The 12054-nt window shown below is 43.1% G+C and overlaps 1 protein-coding gene across 2 annotated transcripts in view; it reads right to left on the reverse strand.

The window, feature by feature from the left end:
* The window catches only part of bend7 (BEN domain containing 7), a 43419-nt gene extending 31366 nt beyond the window's left edge, over window positions 1-12053 (reverse strand). The window contains exons 1-3 of one of the 2 annotated variants that reach the window (XM_080207752.1): window positions 11879-12053; window positions 4301-4376; window positions 2361-2435 (exon numbers count right to left, since the gene is read on the reverse strand). In XM_080207752.1, coding sequence (XP_080063878.1) covers window positions 2361-2435; window positions 4301-4361 — 136 coding nt within the window. In that variant the 5' untranslated portion in view covers window positions 4362-4376; window positions 11879-12053. Of the gene's footprint in view, window positions 1-2360; window positions 2436-4300; window positions 4535-11878 lie in introns of those variants that run through there. The other variant, XM_080207753.1, reaches the window with a different exon arrangement.
* Window position 12054: the final 1 nt, after the last annotated feature.

Here is a 12054-nt window from a genome sequence, read left to right on the forward strand (position 1 = left end):
TTCTGCACTGACAACAATCCCACCCAGGCCCTGTTCCCATAACCACTCATATTTATCCTGCTAATACCCCTCTCACTCGGATTAATTTTAGCATGGTCAATCAACCTAACCCGCACATCTTTGGACTAAATAAAGAGAACATTCACGCTATCCTCTGGGTTGAATTATAAATCTGGTTTGAAAGATGAAAGATAGCCACTGCTCCTATTAAATTCCAACATGGCTTGACTTCTATAGAAAATTGAATCAAGTTTGGTTGGTTTCAATTGTGTGGATTTGTAAATAAATGTTCCTTCAAATTACAAGGAAGTTCTTCTTATGTATTGAAAAGGATTAGGAGAGCTGAACTCATTAACTGACACTATTACTAGAAGAATCTTTGTTGAAACTTTACTGTAACAACATCTAATGACTATTTATATTTAAAACTACAATTAGGTTTCAGGAAAAGTACCAGGTATGTTCATCGTGGTTGAGTTGAGCAGACTGCAACTCCAGGACAGTTTGTGAAACTGTAGACACAACTGGCTTACTCTGTGGAGTGGCAACCAGTCAGGTGCTCAGTGGGGGTTTGGGTTGTCTGTGTGGAGGGGGGTTTGAGAGAAGAGGGTAGTCAGAGGTTTGGAGATTGAGTTTGGTAGTTGGAGACTTGGGGGGGGGGGGGGGGGGGTTGTGAGGGTATTGTAATGTCCAACGTGCAGGGGGTGGGGGCAGAATCAGTACTATAATTACCTGGTTTTATTTCTTCTAATTTTTTCTGGCTAACTCTTACCTGTAAGACAACCAGAACCATCTGAATCAAAGTTTCAGGCAGCACGGTGGTACAGTGGTTAGCACTGCTGCCTCACAATGCCAGGGACCCGGGTTCAATTCTGGCCTTAGGTCATTGTGTGTGTGGAGTTTGCACATTCTCCCCATGTCTGTGTGGGTTTCCTCCAGGTGCTCCGGTTTCCTCCCACAGTCCAAAGATGTGCAGGTTAGGTGGATTGGCCATGCTAAATTGCTCCTTAGTATCAGGGGTAATGGGGATAGGGCCTGGATGGGATTGGGCACAGACTCGACAAGCCGAATGGCCTCCTTCTGTACTATCGGGATTCTATAGGTGCTCCCAGTGTTATCGGCAGGATGCAGATTTGAGGATACTATCAGATCAGCTATGCTCTTATTAAATAGTGGAGCAGGCTCAGGGGGCTGCATGGCCTATTCCTGTTCCTCAATCATATATTTATAATAGATACGTTAACAAAGTTAAACCCCATGGGATTAAAGGGCACCGCATAAATAGAAAATTGGCAAAGAAACAGAAAGCGGGGAACAGTTATTCTTCTGACAGGACTAACGGTTACAGTGGTGTCCCCCAGACTTCTATATTCAGCCCACTGCTACTCATGATCATATATTAATAACTGGGACTTGGGTGTAGGGGTAGCTATTTCAATGCGTATAAATGACACAAAAAAAGCCTTGGAAATGTGAACAGTGACAGGAATAGCTTTAGGAAATGTAGACAGACTGGCAGAAAGAAAGAGCAGATACTTGGCAAATGAAATTTAATGCAAGTCAAAATGTGTTCACTCCAGTAACAGCACCAATGCGAGGCGTGATGCAGTTGTTTAATGCCAAGATATGTGGCAACTTAACTCATCGAAGACTGTTTCAGTGTTTCCAACAACATGAAACAACAAAAGTAAATGTAAAAGTTATTTATTAGTCACAAGTAAGGCTTACATTAATACTGCAATGAAGTTACTGTGAAATTCCCCTACTCGCCATACTCCAGCGCCTGTTCAGGTCAATGCACCTAGCCAACAAGTCTTTCAGATGGTGGGAGGAAATCGGAGCACCTGGAGGAAACCCATGCAAACATGGGGAGAACGTGCAGACTCCGCACAGATAGTGACCCAAGCCGGGAATCGCTGTGAGGCAGCAGTGCTAACTACACAGCTACAGCTTGTAGCACAGTTCCTCAGAGTCGGGCAATTCTTAAGTTATTATGAAGCCATTGCACTTGTTATTTACTACAGAGCAGCTTCCAATGTATAGGAAGTGCTCATGTGGAGGGAGACACGCCTTGGAAACCTCCATGCTAGTAAAAAGTGCAATATTTTCTTCTAAACCAAGTACTTCAAAAACAAACAAAATAAACAGTCACTAAAAACTTTCCTAACGCTAGGGACAGGAATTTTGTTCAAAGTACGTTTGCTTTGGACACTGTTTTCTACCAAAATGGGGAAGTGCATTGAAAATGATTTTCCCAACCTTTCATTCTTTTTAGACTCACTAACAATGATTTGAATCAACTTCTATCTTTCCGGCTGTTGTAACTATACAATGTACGCAGTGGTGACACAAAAACATACCTGTGACAAACAGTGCATCATGTGCCCTTCCTGTGTTTTCACTGCTGCTGTCAGAATGGTTATCATCTTGATAATCTGCAACAGTTATCTTCAGTTAGTACACATTTACAATCTCTGCATAACTGCCCATCACCAATTATTATATGTTAGAAATATTCCCACAGCATGAAAGTAATAGGAATCAGATTTTGACAGAAACTGACTTCTCAAGAACACTATTTTCTTAACAGGATATTTGGACAACAGAAGAATTCAACAGTGCAATAAACATTGAGTAAAATCAGGGAACAACAAAGGCAGAAAGTTCACTGTAGTCCATCTCTTCTCACATCATTGCAGCAGCTTATATATTAAACTCTGATGTTATTTGTCTTTATCTTGCTTGATTATTAGAAACATTTACACATTTTCTCAGACTATAAATTCTAAAAATTGAAATATTTAAAAATGCGCTTTTCATTGATTTCCCATTTTTTCCTTGCATTTAATTAAAATGGGTAGCAGTATTAAAATTGTCAGTTTCATACAGTATTTAATAAACATTGTGAAATTTAGGATCATGGAATAACATAGCACAGAAGGAAGTCATTCAACTCTTTTGAAGACTCTCCCCGTTCTTTCCCTACTTCTCTGCAACTTTTTCTCCTTCAGCTATTTATCCACCAATTCCCTTTCAAAGGCGACCATTGAATCTGCTTTCACTGTCCCATCGGGCAGTGTATTCCACATTCTAACCAATCAGTGCAGAGGAAGGATCCTTCACATTCTTTTGCCAGACACCTTAAATTTGGATCCTCTACCTATTGACCCTTCAGCCACTGGAAATTGTTTCCCTATTTATGCTATATATATGCTCCATGATTTTAAACATCTCTGCCAAATCTCCTCTTAATCTTTAGTTTAGTTATTTATTACTGTCACAAGTTAACTTACATTAATACTGCAATGAAGTTACTGTGAAAATCCCCTAGTCGCTTCACTCCGGTGCCTGTTCAGGTACACTGAGGGAGAATTTAGCGTGGCCAATGCACCTAACCAGCATGTCTTCAGCAAATCTTCTCTACTTAGAGAACAATCCCAGCTTCTCCAGTCTCTCCATGTGACTGTAAACCTTCATCCCTGCAACTGTTCTAGTAAATCTCTTCAATACCCTCTGTAATGCCTTCATCCTTCTTAACGCTCAGAATTGGACTGAAAACTTCTGCTGGGCTCAGGCTAGTGTTTTATATAGGTTTAGCAGAAGTAAATAGTTGCACCTCAATTTTAATTAGGAATAGTGTTTCCAATTTGATGCAACCAGGAGCTGGCACTAATGCTCTATTGGGACGAGATGAACTCTCACAGTTTAAATCCAGCTGACTGTGGATTCAACATTTCAATCTTCAGCAAACAATACAGTCACCATCAAGCCCCCGCTGGAAATTGTGTCCAGCACAGTGAAGATCAGCACAGGCCAAGACGTAGTTTTAAAGAAACTCTGCTGAAAAGGTTTATGAAGTCAGATTAAACCAAATCCCAATTACAATTGGAGAAAATAAGTTCTACTGTCTGCAATAAACACCATTTTAAACTAATAAATGAATAAAGTGACAGGACCCTCCCTCCACACCCCATCCCATCCCTGATCCCCAGTAAACATCATAGACTTAAGGTGTTATCGCCAGTTAATGGTCTTTGCTGGTTAATGCTACTGCCAGTTCATGATTTTGTTGGTTAACATATTTTGCTGCTTAAGGGTTTATGTTTATTGGCATTTTGTTTAAGATTTTTGCTGGTTCGAATGTTGTTTGTAGATTTTACTGATTAAGTCTTTTACTGGTTTAAATGTTACTTGTAGTTAATAATTTTACTGGTTAATGGTTTTGCTGGTTAAAGTGTTTGCTAGTTGCTGGTTAGGCTGTTTGCTACTTGCTGGTGGCTGGGCCCTCTCTTTCTCTCACCTTCATTCACTCTCTTGAAGCTCCGCGATTTCCTGCTCCTTTTCCTCTCGGTGAATTCCATTGATCCTCCTCCAGTCTGGGGGCAACAATCACCAAATTAATGGATTCAGCGAGAAAGCAGCGCCTCCTCTCCCGCCCTGAGCCGGGGCCGACACTGGGGCCTGACTGAGCCGCGGGTTCAGGTTCCCACACTCCAGCGGCGGACACTCACCGGCAGAGGGAGAGGCACCGAGCCGGGGACACTCCGCCAAGGGGACCTCCGCCAGGGGGACACTTCACCAGAGGGACCTCCGCCAGGGAGACACTCCGCCACAGGTACCTCCGCCAGGGGGACACTCCGCCACAGGGACCTCCGCCAGGGGAATACTTGGCTGGGAAAGCCAGAGACTGGGGGATCTCCAACAGGAGTCACTCTGACCCTCTCTGGGACAGTGGCATTGAAATTAAATTAATACATGTAGAGAGACAGAGGGAAATTCTATTGCAAGTTTTTGATCATTTAAATGAATCTCAGTGTCAGAGATTGAATGTGGATATAGTCCCTCTGGTCGTCTATCTTCTGTTTTCAGTATGCTTGAGGCTTTCTGCGCCTGATGGGTATTGCAGGAGCCAAGGTGCAAAGTGGATAATAGTATTACGTTATGCTTAAAATCAAATCCTCACTATCAATATCCTGGGAGTTACCATTAACTAGAAACTTAACCAGCCACATAAGATCAAGTCAAAGGCTGGGAATCCTGTGGCAAATAACTCATTTCCTGGCTCCCCAAAGCCTATCCACCATCTATAATCTAGGCAGCATGGTGGTCTGTGGTTAGCACTGCTGCCTCACTGCACCAGGGCCCTGGCTTGGGTCGTTGTCAGGATGGAGTTTGCATGTTCTCCCAGTGTCCTCCAGGTGCTCCGGTTTCCCCCACAGTTCAAAGATGTGCGGGTTAGGTGGATTGGCCATTCTAAATTGCCCCTTAGCGTCAGGGGGACTAGCTAGAGTAAATGGAGAGGGTTATGGAGATAGGGCTTGGATGGGATTGTGGTCAGTACAGGCTTGATGGGTCAAATGCTCTTCTTCTGCACTATAGGATTCTACGATTCGACAAGGTACACATCTGGGATACTCCCTGCTTGCTAGATGAATGCAGTTTCATCAACACTCAAGAAACTCAACATCGTCCAGGACAAAGCAGCCCTGCTTGATTGGTACTTCATCTATCAACTTCAACATCCACTCTCTAGTCCAACACACAGTGGCAGCAGTGTCTTTCACCTACAAGATGCACTGCAGTAATTTGTCAAGCCTCCTTCAACAGCACCTTCCAAACCTGAAAACTCTACCCATCAAAAGACAAGGACAGCAGATGGGAACACCATCACCTGCACATTCCCCTCCAAGCCATGCACCATTCTGACTTGAAACTATAATACCGTTCCTTCACTATCGCTGGGTTAAAATCCTGGAACTCCACCTGACAGATTTTTAGTGTACCTACAAGAAGGCATCTAAGGGTCATTGAATTGTTACAGCACAGAAGGAGACCATTTGGCCCATCATGTCTGCACTGACTCTCCAAATGAGCAACTCACCTAGAAACATCCCTTCACCTTCTCCCTGTAACCCTGCACATTCTTTTTCACATAACAGTCTCATTCAATTTGAATGCTTCAACTGAACCTGCATCCACCACACTCTCAGACAGCACATTCCAAACCTGCATTGAAATGTTTCTCCTCATATCATTTTTGCTTCTTTTACTAATTACTTCAAATCTGAGCCCTCTCGTTCTCAAAATTTTCATGAGTGAGAATAGTTTCCCCTACTCACTCTGTCCAGACCCCTCATAATTTTGAATGTCTCTATAAAATCTTCTCACAATCTTCTTTTCTCCTAGGAAAACAGCCCTAACTTCTCCAGTCTATCTTCATAACTGAAGTTCCTTATCCTTGGAACCATTCTTGTGATTTTTTTTTCTGGACTCTCTCTAATGCTTTCACATTCTTCCTAAAGTGCAAAGCCAAGAACTGGACCTAATAGTTTAGTTGTCTTGTCTAAGTTTAGCAGAACGTCCTTGCTCTTGTACTCTATGCCCCGTTAATAAAGCCGGTGAGACTATATGCTTTATTAACTATTCTCAACTTGTCCTGTCCTCTTCAATGCTTTATGCACATGTAGCTCCCTCTGCTTCTGCATCCCTTTTGGAATTGTACCCTTTATTTTACATCGTCTCTCCATGTTCTTCACATTTCTCTGAATCAAATTTCACCCGTCTGCCCATTCCACCAACTTACCTATGTCATTTTGAAGTTCAACACTATCCTCCGCACAGTTCACAATGCTTCCCAAATTTTGTGTCTTACGCAAACTTCAAAATTGTGTTCTGTACATCAATGTCTAAGTCAATAATGTACATCAGAAAAAGCAAGGGTCCCAACACTGAGCCATGCAGAATTCCACTACAAATCTTCCTCAAGCACGAAAAGCATCCATTGACAACTACTCAGCCAATGTTGCTATCCCTTTTGTTCCACAAGCTATAACTTCACTCACAAGTCTTGTGCAGCAAGCACTGTGTCAAGTGCTTTTTTGGAATTCCATGTATACCATATCAGCAGCATTACCCCCATCTATCTCTTGAATAACTCCAGCAAGTTAGTTAAATACAATTTCCCCTAAAGAAATCCATGCTGGTTTTCCTTAATTCACCCAATTTGTTCATGTGACTATTAATTTTGTTCTGAATTATTGCTTCTGGAAGTTTCCTCACCAACAAAGTTAAACTGACTGGTCTGAAGTTGCTGGGCTTATCTTTACAGTCATTTTGAACAGGGTGTAAGGTTTGCAATTGTCTAATTCTGTGAGAACACCCCTGAATCTAAGACTGAAAAATTATAGCCAGTGTCTATGCAATTTCCACTCACTTCCCTCAATCTTCTTGGATGGATCTCATCCAGTCCTGATGCCTTATCAACAAGTATAGATAATCTAGCTAATACCTCTTCCTTTTAAATTTTAAGCATAACTAATGTCTGAATTATCTCATCATTTACCATGGCCTGGGTAGCACTTATTCCCTTTGTTTAGTGGGTTTCCTCCGGGTGCTCCAGTTTCCTCCCACAGTCCAAAGATGTGCAGTTGATTGGCCATGCTAAAATTGCCCCTTAGTGTCCTGAGATGTGTAGGTTAGAGGGATTAGTGGGTAAAAATGTAGGGATATGGGGGTAGGGCATGGGTGGGATTGTGGTCGGTGCAGACTTGATAGGCCAAATGGCCTCTTTCTGCACTGTAGGGTTTCTATGATTCTATGAAAAATGCAAAGTTTTTGTTTTAATACCTCAGCTATTGAATGAATGAATCCCCTCCCACCAGCCTGTTGCTATTTATATACCTATAGAATACTTTGGGATTCCTTTTTATGCGAGCTGCCAGTCTCTTTTTACTTCATCTTTGCTTCTCTTGCTTTTTCAAGTCTCCTCTGAACCTTTTATATTCAGCTTGGTTTTCTCCCTGACACTTATAATAAGCATACTTTGTCTTCTTTATCTTAATTTCTAACTCCCTTGGTATCCAGGGAGGTCTGCATTTATTTGCTGTATCTTTCTCTGTCAAAGGAATATACGTTAACCATGCCTGAATCATCTTGTTTTTGTAGGTAGCCCATTGTTAGCAACCATTTTTCCTGCCAACCTTTGACTCCAATTTATTTCGCCAAGACCATTCTTATCCCATTGAAGTTGGATTTTTCCCAGTTAATTATTCCTACTCTGGATTGTTTTTGTCTTTTTCTATTGTCAGCCTGTGTGTGAAACAAAGATCATTGTTCTCTAACCATTTTGCTAAAATTAATCCACCCGATTCTTAATAACCAGGTTAAACTGCACCTCCTTTCTCAATGGACTGCAAGCATACAGCTGTTGAAAAATTTCCTGAACACACTCTGGGAACTCTTGCTCTCCTCTGCCTTTTTTACTATTCAAGTCTACACTTGGATGATTGAAGCCCCCATTATCGGTACTGTATAATTTTTGTACCTCTCTGACATTTGGTTCCTCTACATCCTTTCCACTAGCTGGTGACCAAAATGTATGTGCACATTTGTTGTTCCTAACATAAGAACATAAGAAATAGGAGCAGGAGTAGGCCATCTAGCCCTTCGAGTCTGCCCCGCCATTCAATAAGATCATGGCTGATCTGTCGTGTCTCAGTTCCACATTCCCGCCCTCTCCCCATAACCCTTAATCCCCTTGCCTATCAAAAACCTATCAACCCGCGTCTTAAAAATATTTAGCGAGGCAGCCTCCACCACTTCAACGGGCAGAGAGTTCCAGAGATTCACCACCCTTTGACTGAAGAAGTTCCTCCTCAACTCCGTTCTAAACCGCCCCCTCTTTATCTTGAGGCTGTGCCCTCTAGTCCTACTGTCCTTTCTGAGCGGGAAGAGCCTCTCCAACTCTATCCTATCCATCCCATTCATCATCTTATATGTCTCAATGAGATCTCCCCTCATTCTTCTAAACTCTAACGAGCACAAGCCTAGTTTATTCAGCCTTTCCTCATAGCTCAACTGCCTCAACTCCGGTATCAGCCTAGTAAACCTCCTCTGCACTCCCTCCAAGGCCAAAATATCCTTGCGTAAGTGCGGCGACCAAAACTGCACACAGTACTCCAGCTGCGGCCTCACCAGTGCCCTATACAGCTGCACCAAGACCTCCCTACTTTTATATTCAATCCCCCTCGCTATGAAGGCCAGCATCCCATTTGCCTTCCTGACCACCTGCTGCACCTATAGGCTGGGTTTTTGCGACTCATGCACAAGGACCCCGAGGTCCCTCTGCACCGCCGCCTGCTGCAGTTTTTCGCCATGTAAGTAATAGTCCTTCCTACCATTATTCCTACCAAAGTGGACCACCTCACATTTGCCAACATTAAATTCCATTTGCCAGTTCCTGGCCCATTCGCCCAGCCTATCTAGATCCTTCTGCAGACTCTCCACACCCTCCGCACAATTTGCTGTTCCACCAATCTTGGTGTCATCAGCAAATTTCGACACCATACACTCAGTTCCCTCCTCCAGATCATCTATATAAATGGTAAATAGCTGAGGCCCCAGCACCGACCCCTGGGGCACTCCACTAGTCACCAACCGCCAATCCGAGTAGCACCCATTGACCCCCACTCTCTGCCTCCTATTTGACAGCCAATCCTCTATCCACGCTAACACCCTACCCCCAACTCCATGCCCCCTGACCTTCTGTAATAACCTCTTGTGAGGCACCTTGTCAAACGCCTTCAGAAAATCAAGAAACACCACATCCACCGGCTCTCCTCTATCCACCGCCCTAGACACATCCTCATAGATCTCCAATAAATTCGTCAGTAGCCAAGTAGATTCTGTCCTTGAATCCTCTGGGACATCCACTTTCTGCAGCACTGCAATGCTCCCCTTTATCACTACTGTCATTCCATCCCTTTTTCTTCCTCTTCTTATTTTTCCTGAACACTTGTATTCATGGATTTTAATACCCAGTTCTGCCTTCTTTGAGCCAGGTCTCTGTTATAACCATAACTTATTTCACATGACAATCAGCACTTGACCTCACCAATCTTATTTGTCACACTGTATGCATTCACATATAGGCAGAGTAATACTGATTTAGACTTTCTCCTTTACTTTGACCCTATCTATTAACTTACTATTCCAGATACTAGCGCTATCTAACTATACTATCAATGGCAGCACTGTTGCCTCATGGCACCAGGGAGCCACGTTCAATTCCTTGGGTGACTGTCAGTGTGGAGTTTGCACGTTCTCCTTGTGTCTGCATGGGTTTCTCCGAGTGCTATAGTTTCCTCCCACAGTCCAGAGATATGCAGGTTGGGTGGATTGGCCATGGTAAATTGTCCCCTAGTGTCCAAAAATGTGTAGGTTAGGGGTATTACCATAGTGAATGTGTGGTGTTATAGGGATAGGGCAGGGGTGGACCTGAGTAAGATGCTCTTTTGGAGAGTTGGTATTGACTCGATGGGTTGAATGGCTTACTTCTGCACTGTAGGGATTCTATTATTGTATGGTTTTGTCCTCCCAGTATTCTGTGCACCTTGATACTTCTAATATTAGCTCCCGATTCCTACACTCTTGCCGAGTGAGTTTAATACCTCTCCATTTTCATTAACAAAACATGCCATCCAACAAACTCTCAATCTCTCATGGATGCTCCACAGTGAGGCCAATTGCTGCTCAAATTCCAAAACGCGGAGCTTTAAACTGCTGCAATTGGCAACACTTGCTGCACAAATAGTTATCCAGGACATGGGGAGCATCCCAGAATTCCCACGTTGCACAATATTTTCACACTTGAGATTGGCACAGTCTGCAGCTGCTGATTCTTTATTTATTCATTGATAACTAACTGTATTACTGCAATTAAACCTTACCACTTGTAATAAGCCTTACTAATATTAATAAAACTTTACTCATACTAATAAAAGTGAACAATAAACCTCAGCAATATTGATAAACAGCTACCAATATTCCCTACAAAAAGAGTCAACCAGACTCAAAACACTGGCTCTATTCTTTCTCCACCAATGCTGTCATACGTGCTGAGATTTTCCAGCATTTTCTGTGTTTGTTTCAGATTCCAGCATCCACAGTATTTTGCTTTTGTTTCTGCTCCCTACACCTTATTTGTGGTGGGGTGGCATGGTGGCACAGTGGTTAGCATTGCTGGCTCACAGCACCAGGGACCTAGGTTCAATTCCTGGCTTGGGTCACTCTGTGCGGAGTCTGCATGGGTTTCCTCCCAATGTCTGAATGATGTGCTGGTTAGATGCATTGGCTATGCAATATTTTCTCCTTCAGTGTACTGAACAAGCGCCAGAGTGTGGTGACTAGGGGATTTTCACAGTAACTTCATTGCAGTGTTAATGTACTTGTAACACTAATAAATGAACTTTTACAAACCTTATTATACAGTGCAGGAGACCATTCAGCACATCAAGTCTGGATAAAGTCTCTGAAAGACCACCTCACCCAGACCCTACACCCTGTAATCCTACACATCTAACTCACTAACTCTCATTTTTGATTTGATTTATTGTTGTCACATGTATTACCATACAGTGAAAAGTATTATTTCTTGCGCGCTATACAGACGCTAGGGGCAATTCAGCATGGCCATTCCACTTAACAAAATAAACATCTTTAAGTTTTTTTTTAAAAGTTTATTTATTAGTGACAAGTAAAACTTACATTCACACTGCAATGAAATTACTGTAAAATTCCCCTAGTCGCCACACTCTGGCCCCTGTTCCGTTCAATGCACCCTAACCAGTGCGACTTTCAGACTGTGGGAGGAAACCGGAGCACCCGGAGGAAACCCACGCAGACATGGGGAGAATGTGCAGACTCCACACAGACAGTGACCCGAGGTGGGGATCGAACCCGGGTGCCTGGCATTGTGAGGCAGCAGTGTTAACTACTACTAACCACATTCTACTATTATTCCTACCAGTGTTTAATACAATTACTAGTATTAATGAAACCTATTTATAAAAAACTCCCAGATTAGATTAGGGATACTCACCAGCCAGCTCTGAGAAGGTGGCAGCTCAGCACCTTCTCCAGGGCAGTGAGAATAGGGAATAAACGCTCACAGTCCCTGCACACAACAAGCTGCATTGCTCACTCTGCTAACCCTGCTCAGGCTGGGGCCGGGGACACGGTGCACCCTGCAGGGAGCCGGCTAGGCCGCCGTTGCCA

This window comes from Carcharhinus amblyrhynchos, chromosome 19 (assembly GCF_965287045.1).
Source record: "Carcharhinus amblyrhynchos chromosome 19, sCarAmb.v2.hapA, whole genome shotgun sequence".
Classification (NCBI taxonomy): domain Eukaryota; kingdom Metazoa; phylum Chordata; class Chondrichthyes; order Carcharhiniformes; family Carcharhinidae; genus Carcharhinus; species Carcharhinus amblyrhynchos.